The 19,576-nt window shown below is 55.9% G+C and overlaps 2 protein-coding genes across 3 annotated transcripts; both read left to right on the forward strand.

The window, feature by feature from the left end:
* The first annotated feature begins 461 nt into the window (after window positions 1-461).
* Window positions 462-8,443, forward strand: NFKBIE (NFKB inhibitor epsilon). The gene is made up of 6 exons (XM_031593958.2): window positions 462-912; window positions 6,716-6,818; window positions 7,109-7,322; window positions 7,423-7,511; window positions 7,615-7,863; window positions 7,975-8,443. Exons 1-6 carry the CDS (start codon window positions 569-571, stop codon window positions 8,038-8,040), a joined length of 1,065 nt encoding a protein of 354 aa, XP_031449818.1. The 5' UTR covers window positions 462-568; the 3' UTR covers window positions 8,041-8,443.
* An 897-nt stretch (window positions 8,444-9,340) lies between these two features.
* Window positions 9,341-15,483, forward strand: SLC35B2 (solute carrier family 35 member B2). 2 transcript variants are annotated; one of them, XM_031593947.2, is made up of 4 exons: window positions 9,341-9,454; window positions 12,106-12,299; window positions 12,695-12,855; window positions 14,104-15,483. In XM_031593947.2, exons 2-4 carry the CDS (start codon window positions 12,143-12,145, stop codon window positions 15,040-15,042), a joined length of 1,257 nt encoding a protein of 418 aa, XP_031449807.1. In that variant the 5' UTR covers window positions 9,341-9,454; window positions 12,106-12,142; the 3' UTR covers window positions 15,043-15,483. The 2 variants fall into 2 exon arrangements, with proteins under 2 accessions (XP_031449807.1, XP_089991357.1); XM_090135231.1 differs by lacking the exon at window positions 9,341-9,454 and adding an exon at window positions 9,584-9,689.
* Window positions 15,484-19,576: the final 4,093 nt, after the last annotated feature.

Here is a 19,576-nt window from a genome sequence, read left to right on the forward strand (position 1 = left end):
TAGGAACGTGCACAGCTAGGTCAGGTGCTCAGAGCCCCGTCCAGCCTGACCTTATGTGTCTTCAGGGACTGGACATCCACCACCTCTCTGGGCAACTTGCTCCATTGCCTCACCACCCTTACTGTAGAATACATTTTCCTTATACCCAGTCCCAAACTCCCCCCTTTTAGATTGCAACCATTTCCCCTCGTCCCATCACGACACGGCTGCCACTCAAAGAGCCAAACCAGGGCGGGGGGAGGCGGCGGGGCACACTCCGTCCCGCCTGGGGGGCACGCTGCGGCCCCGGGCTGCCGGCCTCAGCACACGGGCGTCAGCCCCGCAGAATCGGGAGCAGCCCCCGGCAGAGGAAGGGCCCCGCGGAGGCGGTGCGGGGCCGCTGCCCGCAGCGGGGGGAATCCCGGGCGGGCGGGGCCGGGCGCGGCTGAGTCAGTGCGGGCGGGAGGAGGAGGAGGAGCCGCGGAGCGGCGTCGGAGTCGGCGGCCGTTCGCTGGCTTTCCGGCCATGAGCCCCCCGGCGCCGGGGCTGGGGCCGGGACGGGTGGGCGGCGGGCGCTGAGGGCGGCGGGATGGCGCGGCCGGCGGGCGGCGAGTGCTGGGAGGGCGAGGACGGGCAGTGCGATTCCGGCATCGAGTCCCTGCGCTCGCTGCCGGGCGGGAGGGACAACCCGGCTCCCGCCGACACCCCGACCCTCACCGAGCCGCCGACCCCCGCCGGGGAAACTCCGACCGCCGCGGGAGAGAGCCCGGCCCCCTGCGAGCCGCCGACCCCCTCTGAGGAGCGCCTGGACTCCAGCTACGGCTCCGGCGCCCTCCCCGAGGCGCTGCCGTCCGCCGAGCCGCCGCCACCGCCCGACGGCCCGAACCGGCGGCAGCTGGAGGCCCTCACCTACGTCTCGGAGGACGGTGACACGTAAGTGAGCGCGGCCCCTGCCCTCCTCTGCCAGCCCGCGGCTCTGGGACGCGCTGCGGGCTGGGTCCGCTCTCGGGGAACGACCTGGGATGGCCGCGGGGATGCTCGGTGCCTCTCGGACGGGGAGGCCCAGCTCATGGCAGGGCAGGGGGCTTTCCCCTCACGAAGAGCGCTCCCAGGGTGGGAGACATCCCTCCAAGGTAACGCGGTTTGGCCGCTAGTAGCTGCGTTCAGCTCATCACGTCCCTCTGCCTGCATTCTCTCCGCGGGGGGTTTCATCACAAACATACACGGTGTGAGCACAGTGTGCTCAGAGCTTCGCCCCAAGCCCAGGCTAGCGCTTAACGCTAAGTGATAGGGCAGGAGGAAGAGAAACCAAAGGGCATCGATACGAGCAAGGCAATGCTTAATAGCGACTGAGCAGCGGGCTGGAGAAGGGGCTGCGCGGAGGCAGAGCTACCAGCTCCCAGGACTGCTGGAGGTGGGAGCCAGCTCCGGTGTTTACTTCCTGCTAAGGAGGGAGCCTGCACAGCTGCTAATTAGCTCATTAACGTGGGATCTTTGCTGAGGATTTGTGGCAGGTCTGGCAGCAAGCAGGGCTGGCTGCATGCAGCTCCCCCGCCCCCGGCCACGGTGTTAACAGCCAGCGTGCCAGCGGGGAGCATCGGGCAGGCCTGGGGAAACAGTGCTGCAGGAAGGCAGTCGGTGAGTGCAGCTGCTTGGAGATGCGTGTGCAATTCACGTCTGTCTTGTAGGGCAGCTGAGCCTGCTGCTCGCCTGACTTGCTTGGCCAGAGCCTAAACAAACAGCTCATTAACTTGGGAAGCATCAATTGGCGGTGCCTCGGCATCTCCTGCCTGGAGTTACTCTCTCAGAGCTCTCCCAGTGGCTGCAGCTGCTCTCCTGTTTTCTCTCAGTTACGATGCAGTTCAGAACAGGAAATCTGCACAGAGTGAGGCAGGAGCCTGCTGCACACTGGGGCTGGGGGTGTTGGCACAGGGCCTCCTGAGCCTGCTCCTGGTGCTGGGAAGGAAATGTATTCTTGAGGTCACCGCGGCTGGGCTGTGGACTTCTGCCTTTTCTATTCCTGTCTCTCCTCCTGACTCTGTGGCGGAGGTGGGCAGTGTTTATATTTAGCAGTGCTGAGCATCCATCGCTCTGTTCAATGCAAATGGGGACTGCCTGTGCCGGTAGGTCCTTGCAGAGTGCTGCTGGGGCGTAGGGGGGCCCCCCAAAGGCAGAGGGGCTGCTGGCGTAGGAAGGAAGTTGCCTAATGGGGAGGCGTGGGGTGCTGGCCGCTGAAACGCGTGGGTGCCTCGACACAAGCCTTCCAAGAATCATTTGTAAAAACCTCAACGCCCCCCCAGCCCCCTCTACGGTCCTGGGGAAGTTGGGGCTGTAGCAGTGGGGCACATGGCTCCCAGAGCTGCCGTGGCAGGCATGGGTTCTGCACTTAGTGTAGCATCCCACTTGTTCCATGTCAGGCATAGAGATGTGCTGCTTCTGCACTCCCAGGCGGTCTCGTCCAAGCATCCGTCTCTTCCTTTCAACCCAGCTCCTGTTCTGCTAGATGGGATTCCGATGGGACCGCTCTGCGTGGAAGCTGAGAGAGGGGCTTTCCAGTCGCAGGGATGGTGAGCTCCATGCAGGCGGCTCCGGCATTGTGCTCTGGCTTCCAAACAAGCGCAGCCTTTGTCAGGAGCCGCCGAGGAAACCCCCTCCCTCCCAGCCTTGCCAGGCAGATGTGTAAGCCCGATGTTCTGGGAAAGGAGTGGGCGAAGGACCAGCTTCCGTGAGGTAGGATGGGGTGGTACAGAAAATCTCCTCACTTGCTTGTATTTTATGGAAGCCCCTGCTAGCTTGGAGAGACAGAGCTGGAGTTGCTCAGGGAAGGAGAGATGCAGAGGAAGCCCAACTTCCTCCTTCTACCGGCGATGAGTGCTGCCCCATCTGCTGATAAGAACTCATGTGCCAGTGAGTTGTGGGCCGAGGTGCATTTGCAAGGGCTGGGGGACTGTTCATGGGTAAATGTGGGTTTCCACTGGTGGTGATGCTCTGGGCTTTGCGTGACTGTGGAGCAGAAGGGCCTTCCCACCCAGCTCCTGCCTGCTTGTGTGAGGCCGTCCTGCAGGGCTAGAAGCTGCTTTTTAGGCACTCAGCAATATGTGGCCATCTTAACTCCCTCATCTCACGTGGCCCTTCTCTAGAGATTCCTGTCTGTATGCTGGGGAACCCTGCTTCTCAAGATAATGCCAGTGAAATGTTTTTCCCTGTTCTCATGGCTTCAGTCTGGGCTCAGGGAAGTGTTTTCAGACTTTCCGCATGCTTAGGTTTACCCCAGAGCTGGCGAGAGATGCAGAGAACTTCAGGATGCAGGAGGAGGAAAAAGAGTTGGAAATTTCCACGTGCTGGGCTGCAGAAGCCTGATGTCAGGCAGTACAAGGGCAGGGAGGTCTTTCAGTCCTTGCTTGGCTGCCACTTGGGAGGCATGAGCTCAGCTGGAATAATGAAGGAAGCTTTGATTTCTGCCAGTTCTGGGTTGTCTGAGTGGTTTTGCATTCAGTGTGGATAAGAGAGGAGGCAGATGTGACAGTGAAAGATGGTGTCTGAGCCAGGTGCTGTATGGGGTGGCCCTGCACCCCAGGGTTGGGAATCCCCCCAGTGAGTGGGTGGTGGAGCTGAGCCCCAGGGCTGACGCTTCATCTAGAGAGCAGCTCGTGGCAGTGCGCAGTGTGTGCCAGACTGTAAGTGATGGCTCTGTACAGGCTCTGGCAAGGTCTAGCCACTGTCCAAAAGCAAGAGGCTTTTTTGAAGGGAGGCTGTCTCTGTGTGTGTGGGAACTAGAATTGACTAGCCTCCTGATGAGCAAAATGCTATTGCCGTGGTCAGTGGGCCTTTTGGGGTTTGAAATGATTTCCATACTTCTGGGACCGGCTGTCTTGCTTCTGGCTCACCCCCTCCTTGCAGGGATGCTGGTACAGAGCAGAGCCCCATTCTGCATGCAGACAGGCTGAGCTCACCTGATGTCAGCACAGGGCAGAACCACCTCGGCATGGGGGGAGGTATGGAGCTGTACAGCAATGGGCTGCAGTGTGGGACAGCGCCACACCACTTGACAGAGGTTGGGGCTGGTGTGTGAGGAAGCGGTTAGCAGTGCAGGTTGAAAGGCCGGAGCAGAGTAGCAGCGTAAGTGTGGAATTCCCCTTCTCTTTTCCTCCCTGCTCACGCTCCTCTGTGTTGCTGCTGATGCCATTTCCTCCTGGTAACAAGCTTCTCCTGTGCAAATTATGCACACAATTTCCTCCTTCTCTGCTCAGACAAAACAAGGAGCCAGGAGCAAAGCATTCCTGTTGAGCTTATCTGGAGAGGGATCAGAATGTGTTGGGGTGATTTCCATTGAATGCCTGGTCCCTTGTTCTGGATATGTCGAGGGTGAGATGTTTATGGAGAGGCTGCTCTGAGGACAAGCTGTTGTGCTCCATGGATGGAAGGATCTGCACGGTCAGCCCCTGTTCTAGAGAGATAGCAAAGCTTATTCAGAGGACTGGTGGAACTCTGCTTGTGTCAAAGCTGGGTGTCACCATACCCTGTCCCCGTGTCTCTGCTTGCAGCATTCTCAGGCTGGGACACTTTAACCCTGGCAGCACGTGGGCACCTCTCCTTCTCCGTGCCCAGGGTGGTGGCTTGCTGTGTGCCATCCCAGATAGGATAGCTTTTGGCTGTGGCCAGAAAAAAAAAACAGCAGTCTGCATGAAGCCTGCATCTGGGGTCTCCTGGGCAGATTTCCTAGCTTAGCAGGAGATGCTTCCTGGTTGCACAGCTCTCCGTGAACAAGGGTGCTGCTCAAGTACTCCCAGCGGGCTCATTAAACCCCAGTGGCTGCTGCACCATTCCCCAGCAGCTCGCCGCCTCTGCAGCCATTTCAGGAAGCTGAGGCCTGGCAATGAGGAAAGAGGGGAGCAAATGCAGAAATGAAAGCAGGGGAGGAGGCTGTGCCTGGGTGGAGAAGGAAGACAGAGGTGGGAGAAAAAAAGCAATCCTTCGAAGCAGCTTCGAGGGAAAGCCTGAGATCTGACTGGTGGGAAGGGGCTCTGGTTGTGCAGTTCCTGCAGCGTGGATATCCAAACATGCTGAGCTGCAAAGCCCCCAGCCCAGGGCGAGGGAAATGCCGGCAGAGGGCTGGGCTTTCCATGTCCCCCTGTGACTGTTACACCTGTCCCCATGCTACGGGGCATTCCAGGGTACCCTCCCCAGTTCACCCTAGCCGGGCACAGCTCTCTCCCCTGGGAGCCAAGTTTGGCTCTGGAAAGTGAAAGCGGCAGAGGTTTAAAGTTCAACCCGAATTGCTTCGGAAAGTCCCCGGGCTGCACGCGCTTATCTGTGCCGTACCTGAGAGCAGCACATCCTGCCATCTCCTCGGCACGTGGGAGCGGGCGTGGAGAGGCAGGGACTGTCCCTGGCAGCAGGCAAAGGCCACCTCAAAGTGCAGCCTCGGCCTGCTGCGAATCTATTGGGGCGTCTCCCTGCCCACTGCCAGGCCTGAGAGCCGTGGGAAGCAGCTGAAGGCAGTGGAGCACATGCTACTGCTATATTTCTGCATCTGGTTCTGCTGTATCCCCTGCCCTGCTCCAGAGCGTCAGCGGTGCGTGGCACCCAGCAGCCTCATGGATGCAAAATGTGGGTGGCTCTGCTTCCAGCGGGGAATTCCCTGCAGCAGCATGACCCAGGGCTTCCCCAAGGACGCAGCTTTTCCACAGGCAGCAGGGCAAAGGGGAACTTGCTTGTTTCACTGTTGAAAATGGGGCTCAGCTGAGGGTGCCTGGGGTGTCGAGTACAGGCTTGATCCACAGAGGAGGCAGCTTTGCTGGGCTGCTCGGGCTGTGCAGCCTTCCTGCAGCCCCTCCTGCCTCCTTCTAGCCTTTGAGGGATGTCCTGCCCCTTTACCCTGTGCCCATGTGGGGTGCAGCAGGTTGGTATTGCTGGGCTGGAAATTCCCCTCGGGCCCACTGCTGCTGCTCTCACTTCTGTTCTGACTGCTCAGAGACAGCAAGGACCGGTGCAAAACCAGCACAAGCATTGCAGCAGGGGAAGGGTGAGGGATGGGTGGGCTGAGAATGAAATCTACCCTGGGGCTGGGGCAGCATGAGCATTTAGCAGTGGTGAGTACCAGGGTACCCAGCTCTTCAGAGCGCTCTGATATCCCTCTGCATGCCAGTCCTGCCACAGTGGCACCAAAGGGGAAGGATGTGGAAGGGAAAGAGGAAATCAGTGGGGACTGGAGGAGAGGCTGGCACAAGGGCTGTGCCACGCAGGTGATCTTGCACTCGTGCCAGGCTGTTCTGGCTGCCTGCCTTGGCACAGGAGAAAGCAGAACTGTCATCGTGTGGAGCAAGCAGTGGGGAACTGGAATTCCCCTGGCTGTTGCTGGAGTTCAAACCTCCTGCTCAGTGGCCAGACCTGGCCCTTGGGCTCTGCAAAATGCTTCCCAGGCTCTGCCATCCTCCCCAGGATGGAGGCCTGGGTGCAAACCCCCAGTGTGACCCAAGGGAGGAGAGATGGGTCACATCCCCTGTGGTCAGCCCAAGGGTCTGCCTTGGGGACCTTAGGCTGTGCTTCTGTTCCACCCTGCAGCTGAGCTGCCCTGGAGAGAGTGCAGGGTTAGAAGCTGCAAACTGGTGGGAAGACAGGTGGCTGGGGGAGGTAAGGAGATTATTTCAGCTACAGCAGTGGAGGATCTCTGCCCATGAACATATCACTTGGGACTGATTTTTTTCCTTCTTTTCCACCCTTGTTCCCTATGCAGGTTGGTTCACCTGGCAATTATTCACTGTGTCCCAGATGTGGCACTTTGCTGCATTGCTCAGCTTCCCAGAGAGCTCCTGGAGATCCAGAATGACCTTTTCCAGGTATGACACAAGTGAGATGGGCAGAAGGCAGGAGACAGGCAGGTGCCACCCTACTGGGTGCCCGCTCCATCAGCCTTTTCCCTAGGGAAGCCTATCTGCTTGCTGCAGGGCATGATGAGGATGTGTGAGCAGTCCCTTTCCAAAGAGGGGGAAGGCAACGCCTTGGGAGGGAGGAGAGCAGCTCTTGGCACCAGGAGTGGAGGAGTGCCCACCCCATGCCAACAGGCTGCTTGCTGGGGGCTGGCACTGCATGGCACCCCTGCCTCCTAATTTCTGCTTCCCTCCTCCAGACTCCGCTGCACCTGGCTGTCTATCTGGAGCAGCCCAGTGTAGTCCAGGCACTAATCCACAAAGGAGTTAACCCTGGACTGCAGGACCGCAATGGCAACACCCCACTGCACCTGGCCTGTGAGCAGCAGCGCCTGCGCTGTGCCCAGCAGCTGTTGCAAGGCACAGCTGAGCCCCCTGGGCACCTCCAGGACCTGCAGCTCCAGAACTGGCAAGGTGGGACCCAGGGACAAGACCAGAAGTTGTGGTGTAAATCCAGGAGCTTGGTGGGGGACTGGCACTGATGCTGGCTGTCTCTCCTGTCTCTTCTCCCCAGGTCTGGCCTGTCTGCACATCAGCACCTTGAAGGGGAACATCCAGATGATGTCCCTGCTGCTGCAGAGCGGTGCCAACATTGATGTTCAGGTAAGGCTAGAAAGAGCTGCTGTGGGGCTGCACCTTTCCACCCTACCCATGGAGTGTGGGTGCTGCAGGGGGGACATCATACCCACGTCCTTGTCACCCACAGGAGGGCACGAGCGGGAAGACCCCACTGCACATGGCAGTGGAGTGCCACAACCGGAGTGCTGTCCAGTTCCTGCTGCACAACGGGGCCTACGTGGATGCCCAGATGTACAATGGCTGCACCCCGCTCCACCTGGCCGTGGGTCGCAAGGATGCTGCCATAGCTGCCATCCTCTCGCACTCTGGGGCAGACACCCTACTGAGGAACATGGAAAACGAGACGGCCCAGGACCTGGCTGATGGCAACGATGATGTGAGTGAGGCCAGTGGGGATGCTGAGAGTTCTGTCGGCATGTTGGGGCTGCAGGGTGGTGGCACAGACACAACAGGGATGCTCACAGCCCTGCACTCTTGGCTTTTGCAGCTCCTCGCCTTGCTGCCCTTTGATGACCTGAAGATCTCAGGGAAGCCCGTCGTGTGCTCTGAGTGAGCAGTGGACACGTAGGCCCACAGGCAGCCTCCTCGCCCTGTGCTGTCACCCTGAAGCCTGCAATGGGAGTGGAGCCATGTGTTATCCCTGCCCGGTGAAGAGTTCTGTAAGCCTCAGGCTGCCTTTCTGGACAGAAGGAGTGGCACTATGAGCACTACACAGGGGAGGCTGTATTTTGAGATTTGTGCCCAGTGGGGTCTGGGCTACAGATCAGCAGGACTGAATTCCCCTCCCTGCCAGGGGCCTGAACTGCAGGGGCTGCAGGCTGTTGCTGACTGGGGATGGAGCAGGAGAGGACTCTTCATCACGGTGCACAGGGACAGAGCATCATCTGGCACCTCAGCCAGCATCAGAACAAGTGTGGGTGAGCAGCTATTGCTCACTAATAAACATTTGTTCTGGCTGCAGGTGCTCCAGCTCTCGTGTCACCCAACCTACTCCACTCCCACACGCTGTCCTCTTTTCCAACGAGCATGGGAAGATCCTGACCCAGCTCGTGGCATGGCAGGTTGAATAGAAAACATAGGGTCTTCCCTGGGTTCTACGGGCTGAAGCGATGGCCTGGCTATTTCCACATCCTTTAGTTCCTCACCTCCTGTCCCTGCCTCTCTCCGGTGTGAGCAGCACATGATGCAGTGTGCTGGGGAACCGGCCCACAGAGGTGCTGTGTGAACAGATGCCCATGGTGGTAACCCCACCCCAGCCAGGGAAATTCCCCACTTGTGCCATGGAGCAGCTGCTGTTGTGTGGGGCAAATCCCGGATGGCGCAATCACCCGAGATGCTGCAGAGCTGCTCGCAGCTTTCTTCCTCCCTTCTTGCAAAGGCAGATGTGAGGGAATGCTGCCAGGAACGCAGCACTTGCTCCTCTGGTCTCCCAGCAGCTCTCGGGCTGCCACTGAGAGTTGTATTCTATGCACTACCTCGGCAGCACTGCCAGGGCCGGGAGCCGTGTGTCTGGGGGGAGCGATGTGTCACAGTGCTGTGGTGGTGCCAGGCCTGAAGGAGCGGGAGCAGGAGGAGAAAGGCTGAAGCAAGTGATCTACACTTTTTTTTTTTTTTTCCCATAATAAAAGCGTGTTTGTTTGTTTTTAATGAGTGTCGTAAACCGCTGCTGCGTGGCTGCAGCCAGCCCTGCAGGGCTGGGGCAGCGCAGCAAGGCCGTGACTCGGAGCCGCGCTTGCCCCGTCCTTTCCTCCCGCCCTCCGGCACAGCGAGGCCGGGCCCGGTGCGCCGTGAGCGCAGTCGCGGCTTCGCGTGGCTCCGCGCCGCCCCGCACGGCCCCTCCGCTCCGCCAGGGGGCGCTGTGGGGGGGGGCGACGCTGCGGGCCGCCGGGCGGGAGTTCCGCCGCCGCCGCCGGGAGCGGGCTGAGGGGAGCCGGCCGGGAGCGGGCCGGGCCGGAGCCGGGCCGCAGGTGGGTGCAGTTGGAGCGGGCGGGGCGGCGCCTGCGGACGGGGCCGCCGGGCAGGGACCAGCCCCATAGCCCCGGGAGCTTCATTTTCCCTTCTCGCCGTTCCCGGCGGCGGTCCCCGGTCCCGGGCGAAAAGCCGTGCGGTTCGGGGGCGCGAGGCGGCCCTCCGCCCGAGCGCGGAGCTGGGGGCCCGGGGCCGGGCCGCGGGGGAGAAGCCGTGTGAGCGAGTGGCGGGCAGGTGGGTACGGCGGCGGTGGGCCGGCGGTTGGGCTGGGTGATTTGAGAAGGCTCTTCCGACCTTAACGCGGTGGTGTGTGAGACCCCGTGCAGGGAGGTCCTGCTCGGAGCGGGGCCTGGCTCTCAGTGCTCGAGGCTTCCCGTTAAGGTGGAGCGGTGCTGCAGATGCGCCGGGCTGCGGCCGGGCAGCGCTTCAGCCCCAAATCTGAGCCCCGAGGCTGAGTCAGGAGCCCGAGGCGTGGGGCTGGGGCCCGGCCCGGCTCTGCGGCGGTGCAGCCGAGGGCAGCCCCCCGTGAGCCGGGGAACTGAGGCCGAGCGCCGGTCCCGCTCTGAGGCGCCTTTCACCGCTCGGCCTGCCGCCCGCACGCCCCCCTCCCACCTGTAACACTGGCGGCCCTGTTCCCTCCGAGTCTCGGCGGGGAGAGCGGAGCCGGCGGCCCTGAGTCTGCGTCTGGGAACTGCCGGTGCGCACATAGAGAGCCATTGTCCCGCTGTATCCTCCTATGGGAGAGTGGGGCTGCTCTTGCTCCCGCAGTAGTGCTGGGGGTGAGGGGGAACAGTCATGAATAGGGGTGGCTGGCTTCTGGTCTCTGTCAAGTTGGTGGGACACGTGGCTATGAATGTAGCAACCGACTTTGCAGTTTGTATCAGACTTAAGGAAAAGCAAAGGGCTTTTCTGTGCCCTCTCCTTGGCAAGAGAGCCGCTGTGATCAGGCAGGATTACCTCATGCAAACCTGGAGCACGTGGGCAGCATCAGCCTCCAGTGTTACTGCTGAGCTCTTTTCCTTACATCCTCCAGCACCCATGCAGCCTGCAGTGCCTCTCTCAGCTGGAGAGAGGGCTGAGGGAAGGGAGGATAGAGGCAGAGGTGTCAGACTTGTTTTTTTTAATGAGGAGAGAGCAGTGGAATAGGAAGCAGGCACAAAAGCCTGCTCCAAGCTGTTTGCACTTCTACCCAGGATTGGAATTTCTGGGTCCTCTGAGGACCCAGGTCCTGTAAGTCACAGGAGGGTGAAGCTCAGCCTTGGCTTATGTCAAGTTGTTGGACTCAGGCCTGTCTGCAGCGACTGAAGATTAGAAAAGCCTCTGAGCCCTTTCCCAGGGCACAGGAGCAGTGGGAAGAGAGAACTTGTTGCTCATGAAATGGCAGGGGACTTTTTTGTTTTTACAACCCTAGCTTTGTCAGTACAAGACTCTAAGATTCATGAATAAGGGCACCACAGCTGTGGTCTCTGACACCAAGGGAAGGTACACAGGGCCTAAATTCCTGTGAATCACTTGTTTTTTGCAGGGGGAGTTAGCATCTTCTCTGGCCCTTTTCATCACAGAAACCCAGAGCTTCATCTGTTGCACGTTTATGTACCCAGCCCTACAGCACCATCACTGGCCCCTATGAGGCTTTTTCTGCAGGGGAGACTGAGGCAAGAGTGGAGCATGGATGAAAGATACCTCCTCCCATGCTGCAGAAAGCTGCTTTGACCTTGGAGCAGACTGCTGCAGGAGAGGAGGATGCCAGTGGCCTTGGGTGCAGAAGTCTGCCTACTTCCTCCTTGTTGTGTATCTGCTGCTCTTGTTCTTGGTGTGGCCCACTAGCTTTAGTCTGTGCAATGAAGGGGACAGTGGGAAGAGCTACAGGTGCATTATAGCTTGTCATAAAGCTGACCAGATCACCCCTCAGGACTAATGCTGAAGAACTTCAGATGCCTTTGCAGATAGCACTGGTAAAAACCTAACCTGATAAGAAGGTTCCTTCCCAACCTTGCTCTCTGGCTGTGCCTTGTCAAGTGGGTGAGCCCTGATAATTTCCTCAGAGCTGCAGGGAATGCCCTGGCACGCTGCTTCGGGGCTATGTGCTGCCCCAGGAGGGAGATGGGCAAGCCTGGCAGCCACATGCCCCCTGGCTCTCCACTGCTCACCTGGTGTAGTTGAAGGGGAAGTGCTTTTTCTGAAAGAAAGGCTGCTCTGGCTGCAGGCTTGTAACATGAGCTGCTAGGTAGGAGACTCTTTCCATTTGATGACCTTTTAATTTTTTTCCACTCAGAAGAAAGAAATCTGCATTTAGCTATGCTAAAGTTTAACTTGAAAAGGTGAGGTACAAGGTGCTCCTTGCATTTGGAACAAAGGCGTTGTCAAAACCAGCCCTTTACAACAGCATTCAAACATCCTCTCCAATCCTGGAAGCCCAAGCTTTTAAGTCCATGTGTTCCTAAGCCAGAGCAAACACTGTTAACAGATTAAATATAAACTCCAGAGGGCCTTTCCTGCTCTGTATTCTGTGATAACTGCTATCATTGCTGGGGTGGAATCTGGGTGCTGCCTGCTGGTCAGGAGCAATTTGGGAGGTGGGTGGCGCAGGTGGGCAGGGGAGCAGGCTGTGTGCTGGTTGCCTACCATCTGCCTCTTTGTCTCTCTGCAGATTTTGTGTTCCCCTCGTACTGGCTGCTCTCCCCATCATGGCTACTGGTGAAGAAATGCCCCCTGCCTTGCAGGACTCCTGGGGGGACTTCTGGCTCTTCCGTTTCTTTATTAATGCTGCTGGCTACGCGAGTATTGTAATACCAGGATTCCTCCTCATCCAGTACTTCAAGAGAAGGAATTACCTGGAGACAGGTAAGGGCAGGCAACAGCTTTCCTCCAATATCTGCCTCAGTGCTGATAGGTGGTTCTCTTGCTGTGCTTTGTTGGACCAGCCCTGAGCTGGGCATAAACCTCCATCCCTAGGAGCTATCCTGAAACAAATCTCTCCCAGGCTCCCATACCAGTAGATATGGAAGTTTGTTCTGAACAATTCGGAGTCTGCCTGAGTCAGCCCAATCCATGGCTGCATAAGTAATATGAGAATTTGTCTGCTAAAGGCCACAGTCTCCGTCTGGTGATGCATGTAGTGTAATGAACTGACTGTCACAGAGAAGGTTAGTAAAGAGGGAGCCTACACCTCTCAAACTGGTGTGGCTTGTGGTACCCAAGCTGTGGTTAATTCTGTCTGTGTTCTCTTATCCCTTCAGGCCGAGGCATTTGCTTTCCTGTCATCAAATCATGTGTGTTCGGCTCTGAGGTGAAGACTGTACATGCAGAGGATGGCTCCCTGCCACCCCGAGCAGAGCCTACAGAGTCCTCTACAGCCCGACAGGTCTTGAAGCTGCTCTTCTGTGCTGCTGGTCTACAGGTAGGGGTCTTATGCATGTGTGCATGGCCATCCCACTCAGGATGGAGGGACTGGAAAATGAGTTTGTACTGCCACTTCATTAAAGATGCAGTGCTGTCCTTGATAGGGCAGGGTTGAAGGCTGGAACACTGCCTCTCCACTAGGATAATCCACCAGTGCTGTGTAACCTTTGAGGGACCATTCTGGTGTCGTCTGCATTGGGACCTCTCTCATCTGTCCAAATGCAGTCCCCTGCATCCATAGACAGGGAGAGTTCTGAGATTGAGACAGTTTGTTAGGGCTGCTCTTGTTCCAGCTCCCATCAGAGCAACAGGTAGTTTGAGCCCTCTTAACACACAGGCCCTCTTCTGGGTCACCTTCTGGGGCTGAAAGGTTCTTCCTTTGATAGATTAATTTGGATACCAAGGAAGTACTGAATTCAGCTACAAAAAGAGAGGATTTTTTTTTTAATTTTAATTTTAGTTTCCTTGAGTCTCAGCTACAGCCTAATCATCATTAGGAAAGGCAGCTTTTTGGTTCTTTGGGGACTAAAATTAATTATTATACGAAACTCACAAATCCTGCAGCCAATAGAAAATGCCCACACTCTGGCCAACTATCCTAGCACATTCAGACACCACCACTTCATCCCTCTGCCTTAGTTACCTGGGAGAGAAAAGTCCATGTTACTTTTGTCAGAGACTCAGTGCTGGAGCACCAGGGCTGCGTAAGTAGAGGAGGTGACAGTCAGAGCAGTGATTATCCCTGGAGAACGGTTTTGTCTGCTAGAAACTAGAATTGAGTTGGGTGGTAGAACTTGGTCTGTAGAGCTGGAAGTGAAAACCAACAGAGAGGCCATTGGGAAAGCTGCCAGGGGCTGCTGCAGGGAGCTGGCACCAAAGCCAGGGCTATACATCTGTAATGTTCTCTGATCCTGTCCGTCTGGTTCAACAGGCAGTTTAAAACAAGTGTTTTCTCTCTAGTGAGGTGTTGCTTTGTGGGCTTCTCTTTCCTTGTAGAGGCTGTACTTGAGCAGGGCTGATTTTGTTTGGCTCTAGTTGTTCCTAAGTATACCACAAGGTATGGTGGGCTCCTGCAGGTTGGTTGCAACAGGAGTGGTCCCGTCTCCCAGTATGTCAAGAAAGCACTGCTATGAAGAGGATGAGGCAATGACAGGGCAGACAAGGATCTCCTGGGGTCTATTCTTCCAGTGGTTGCTTGTAGCTGTTGGTGTGGATCCTAATTTCCTGTGCTCCTCCTGCTTTGCAGGCCTCCTACCTCACATGGGGTGTTCTCCAGGAGCGCGTGATGACAAGAACATACGGTGCTACTGAGACGGACCCTGGTGAGAAGTTCAAGGACTCTCAGTTCTTAGTGTTTATGAACCGCATCCTGGCCTTCACTGTGGCTGGTCTGTACTGCGCCATGACCAAACAGCCGCGCCATGGGGCTGCTATGTACAAGTACTCCTTTGCCTCCCTCTCCAACATCCTCAGCAGCTGGTGCCAGTACGAGGCGCTCAAATACATCAGCTTCCCCACCCAAGTGCTGGCCAAGGCTTCCAAAGTGATCCCTGTAATGATGATGGGTAAACTGGTGTCACACAAGAGTTACGAGTACTGGGAGTACCTGACAGCTGCCCTCATCTCTGTGGGGGTCAGCATGTTCCTGCTCTCCAGCGCTCCCAACAGACACGTGTCGACTGTCACCACTTTCTCTGGTGTAGTCCTCCTGGCCGGCTACATTGTCTTCGACAGCTTCACATCCAACTGGCAGGATGCCCTCTTCACCTACAAGATGTCTCCCGTGCAGATGATGTTCGGTGTCAATGTCTTCTCCTGCCTTTTCACAGTGGGCTCGCTCTTGGAGCAGGGTGCTTTGCTAGAATCAGTACACTTCATGGCTCGTCACTCGGAGTTCACGGCCCACGCAGTGCTGCTGTCAGTGTGCTCTGCCTGCGGCCAGCTCTTCATCTTCTACACCATCAACCAGTTTGGGGCAGCTGTCTTCACTATCATCATGACTCTCCGCCAGGCCTTTGCCATTCTCCTCTCCTGCCTCATTTATGGGCACACTGTCACTGTTGTGGGTGGGCTGGGCGTAGCTGTCGTCTTTATGGCACTCTTCCTCCGTGTCTACGCCCGCAGCCGCATGAAGAAGCGCAGCAAGAAACTACCACCAGGGGAGACCCCTGTCCAAAAGGTCTAAGGAGCTGAGGCCAGGGTCTCTGAGCTGTGCCTGCTGTCCTGCCTCTGCTGGGGGGCGCTTGCTTGATCTGTCAGAACCCACTGAGGAGCCAGGTGGGATATTGTTAGGCTGGACAAGTGACTCACTTTTCCACCTGCTTTTCCTGGGGAAGGGGCTGCAACAAGCCCAGGGAATGCTCTGGGCTGCCACAGCTCCAAACCTTACTTTTTGCCTTAATAGGTCAGAGACTTTCAGCCAAGACACAGACCTAGGGGCTTGCAGCTGCAGGGGTAAACCAGCATGGGGCTGCTGGTGCTCCTGCGCCACCCGTGTCATGGTTTCTCTCTAAGGTCATTGATTGAACAAGAGAGCTCTTTTCCATGGCAACACCTTGCCTCCAGCTTATGCTCCTCTATGTCTGTTGCTACTACAGAGTTCAGCAGGAGGAGGTGGCAGGAAAAACACTAGCTCTGTCTTTGAAATGCCTCTGTATGAGGCAAAATCCTGAGCTGAGCCTGGGGGAAGTAGGACAGAAACTCTCAGTCAGTCACTCCAGCCTGAGGCTTTCTTCCCAGGAGGTGCTCCAGGTAGGACAGGCACAGCTCAGAGAGGACCCGTCCTACCGCAGGCCTGGGATCTGCTCTGGGAGGGCATGCTGGAATCCCAGTTTGGTTTCTCAGTCCCTCACCCCAGCTCTAAGTCAGTTTTCTTTGCTCCTCCTAGCCCAGGCTGATTTTTATGCAGAGACAGAGGCTGGCTGATGCATTTCCCAAGGCTTGCTGAGTTATTCTAGGTTGCTTTTCAGTTACATCCGCTGCTGTTACAGGCCAAAGGCTGCAGTGGCCAGAATCCCCAGCATCACCTCAGGGTGCCACGGTTTCTGGATTCTGTAGCTGCCATTCAGAGAAGCACAAATACCTACTTTTTTTTTTTTCTTTTCCCCTGCCAACTGGAACTATCAGCCCCACCTTTCTTGGGGCCTTATCAGAGCCCCACAGTGCCTGGAGGTCTGCAGGAGGGGACAGCCCTCTGTCATGGCTCATCCCCTCTCCACAGGCAGCAGAGGAGGGAGGAGCAGGTGCCTGCCCCCAGGCAACATGGGATGTGGCAGTGGAGGCTGCTCCCACTGCTCTTCCCCAAAGCCTGGGTTGTACCCATTAACCCTTTTCTCCCCATCACAGCCTGACTGACAAGTCAGCAGTTTTGGTACTTTTGAAAAGCAACTTTTTTCTTTTTATTTTATTAAATTAAAAATATGCTGCATATAGTACCCAAGGGGTAAGTGGGTTTTTTGTTTGTTTTCATTCCCCCTGTACCTTCCCTCCCACCCATAGCTGGAGGGAAGAGACTATTTCCCCAAGCCGTTCCCTAATCTTCCTAGAAAGTTTTGCTACACTCTCTCTCCTTTCCAAATATGAGTACATCAGCCTGCACTCAGGGTTGGACCTACAGCTCCAAAGCCCCATTATCCTTCCATGCATGATCCCTGCACACACACAGCTGGAGAACACAGCCATGCTTGGACCTCTGCTTGTGCTGGTGAGTGCATTAGGACTTGCAACTCTGTACCAACTTAATCCTGATAAGGACTTGGGGACTATGCAGGGACCCCAGGAGCCAGGTGGGGGTAGCTGCAAATAGGGTAGATGGATAGAGACAAGGCCTTGAAGGAGCCCAGCCTTCATGGGGTGCATTTGCACCATCACCAGCTCCACAAGTCCTGTATAGACCCCTGGTGCACAATGGAGGATTGAAATAAACCTTCATTCTCTGCTTGTGCTCTCTGGGCCTAGCGAGGTCTGGAGCCAACCACAGAGCTTGCCCTGCAGCTAGAGAAACAGGAGCATCAGGTGAGGGTTACAGGAGAGTCTGATTAGGCACATTAACAGCCTGCAAGGACAACAGCATCTGCTGAGCACAGCACTGAGTTTAGCAGTTTTATCCAAGCTTCTTTACTACTTTCAAGTTCTTGAAAGTGCCTGTATTACATGACCTCACAGCCCTGCATCCTTCCCCTTGCCTCCACTCCTTGTTTACGAATTCAAATTCCCCCAAGTGTCTGCTCCACAGTTCGCTGCCAGACTGAGAACGTTTGGGTTTTTGGGGAGGGTTTTTTTGGGGGGATGGAAGGGGGGGTGAAAAGGGAAGGAATGGTAAAGTTTCTTTCTGCCACAATGTACAACAGGACCCCTTTTCTCATTTAAATGAGAACGGAGGAAAACAAGGAAAATGCTTTAAGTTGAAAAGAATCAATGTTGAGCTCACTTGGCAAAATTTCCCGATCCTGGGAGAAATCCTAAGTCTCCTTTTCTCCCGTCTCAGAAAAAAAATTGCTCTGAAAGAGTTGGCTTGCACAGCTCTAGCTGTAACCCGGCTGGCCTGCACCCAAGCAGCATCATTGCAGCACTGTGCCCCCCAGTGTGCAGCCATGACTCCAGCTCCCAATAGGGCTCAAAACATGGCCCAACTGTTCTCTACCTTTCCTTTCCCTTTTCATGATGGATGCTGGCTGAAACACCCACTCTATTTTATGCATATGCTGGTTACATTTTGCCCCGCTGTGCTTCCCCTTCTTCATTCTATTTCAATGTCTTCTGCCCTTGTAGCAGCTTTCCACTTCATTCTGCTCCTGCTTCCTCTTCCTGCTACAATTCCACCTCAACTTCCACATACACCCTTGTAACAGCTGCCTTCTGCCCTTCCGCTTCTTTCCACTTCTCCCAGTTCTGCTTCATTCCACTTCCACCTCTGCTTCTGTTTCCTTCCTCTACTTTTGATTCAACTTTTTCTATTTCTGGTTACGCTTCTGACTTGAGTTACTCCTCATTCTGCTCCTTTCCACTTCTGTTTCCTCTGACACTTATATTTCAGTCCACTTCTGCTTCCGTTTTCTTCTGCTTCATTCCCCTTCCGGTTACACTTTAGCTTATAGTTCTGCCTTGTTATGCTTCTGATTCCTTCTGCTTAAACTTCTGGTTCCACTTCAACTTCTGGTTTCGCTTCCACTTCTGGTTCTTTCATTCCTCATAGCAGCCACCTTCCACCCTCACAACATTCTGCCCTTCCATTTCTGATTCCTTCCACTGTCGCTTCCAATTCTTTCCACTTCACTTTGCTTGTGCTTCCACCTCATCTTCCATTTACACCTCTGCTTCCTTCCACTTCTGGTTCCACTCCCCCTTCTGTTTGTCTCCTTCAGCTTCTATCATTGCTGTACTGTGTCTTGCAGTGCCTTGATGTGCCGGCATGACTCCAGCTCCCATCAGAGCTGTGCTCTACATCCTACTTCTCTTTTCAAGATGGATGCTGGCTAAAACATCCACTTCATTTTGTGACTGTGGCTGCTGGCATGCAGTCAAGTATGACTTGATGTCACTTTCCCCTGCCCAACCCCAGAGGCCAATGAGGCAGAGGGTGACAAGCCCTACAGCTTTAGTTTAAGTTTGATACAAAGAGCAGATGGCTCAGATGATGCCCCAGGCCTCTCAGTCATCCAAGAAACAGGTTAAAGCAAGGTGCTGCTAAGCCCAAAGGGCTGCAGAAGCCTTAAAACAGCAGGCTGGATGGTGGAGGAAAAGTGAAGTCTAGAGCAAAACCTGCAAAAGCAGTTTGACATAAGAACTGAGCAGAGGCAGCTGAAGTCCCCAGCAGTTACTCTCCTCCCACCCCCATCTCAACTCTGTGCTGCAAGGGAACAAGCAGATGGCTCCTGTCACTGCTCCAGACCAGAGACAGAGAGACGGTCTGATGAGACCAGCCAGCAGCAACACACACTCACGTCCTGTTAGCTTATTCAGCTGACAAACACAGCTTGAAAAGATTTCTTCACCAGCTGCAGGTCATGCAGGGTTGTAGGCAGAGAGCTGGGGATCACCTCTCCTGCCCAGCAGGTCCTTTCTCACCTTTCTCAGAGGGTACTCTCTACGAAAGCACAGAAGTAGCAGAGATGAGCTAAAGCACAACTCAAACCTAGTCAGAGTAGACCCTGCCTTCACATTGCAGTTCAGAAAGAGCACAACAGTTTGAACCTGTGGTGGTGGCTTTTTAACTACAGAGGCCAAGAGTGTTGAAGGCAGGCCATCTATCTCTTCCCCAACTTCTGGAGAGAGCTCAGGCTGCACTGCAGCCCTCTCAGCACATGCAGCTATGACGCCCAGAAGAGAAAGGGAGCCAAGGCCACAGCTTGATGCAAGCCAAAGGACAGTTTCCTCAGGGCAGGCTCCTAAGTTCTCCTCTGAGCCAGTAATCCCCTCCTCACCTTGTCTCCTGGAGGCAGGGATAGGCAGTGGTGCAGCTAGAACAAGAACCTCTCTCCTGCATTCTGTCTCCTGCAAGTGCTACCCCAGGTTCATATAACCCCCTGCTTATACATGGCAGGGGATAAGAGTCCCAGCAGCCCTCCAATGCAAGGAAGTGTGCCTGCAGGCAAAACAGGCCTGTCAGTCCTCTCAGGACAGCACCAGCTGGGCTCTGCATAACTTCCCTTCCAGGGCTCAAATCTCTGGAATTGATCATCCTCACCTTCCTCTTTCTGGGCATGAAACACAATAGAACC

This window comes from Phasianus colchicus, chromosome 2 (assembly GCF_987193195.1).
Source record: "Phasianus colchicus chromosome 2, bPhaCol1.hap1.1, whole genome shotgun sequence".
NCBI classification, from domain to species: Eukaryota; Metazoa; Chordata; class Aves; order Galliformes; family Phasianidae; genus Phasianus; species Phasianus colchicus.

What these genes read in the sequence shown, in the direction of transcription:
- NFKBIE (XM_031593958.2), top strand. Translation starts at nt 569, where the DNA reads ATGGCGCGGCCGGCGGGCGGCGAGTGCTGGGAGGGCGAGGACGGGCAG. An exon ending in GCAGCTCCAGAACTGGCAAG is followed by an intron (nt 7,323 to 7,422) that starts GTGGGACCCAGG and finishes TCTTCTCCCCAG; the next exon opens with GTCTGGCCTGTCTGCACATC. An exon ending in GTGCCAACATTGATGTTCAG is followed by an intron (nt 7,512 to 7,614) that starts GTAAGGCTAGAA and finishes TGTCACCCACAG; the next exon opens with GAGGGCACGAGCGGGAAGAC.
- SLC35B2 (XM_031593947.2), top strand. Translation starts at nt 12,143, where the DNA reads ATGGCTACTGGTGAAGAAATGCCCCCTGCCTTGCAGGACTCCTGGGGG. An exon ending in AAGGAATTACCTGGAGACAG is followed by an intron (nt 12,300 to 12,694) that starts GTAAGGGCAGGC and finishes TTATCCCTTCAG; the next exon opens with GCCGAGGCATTTGCTTTCCT. An exon ending in TCTGTGCTGCTGGTCTACAG is followed by an intron (nt 12,856 to 14,103) that starts GTAGGGGTCTTA and finishes CCTGCTTTGCAG; the next exon opens with GCCTCCTACCTCACATGGGG.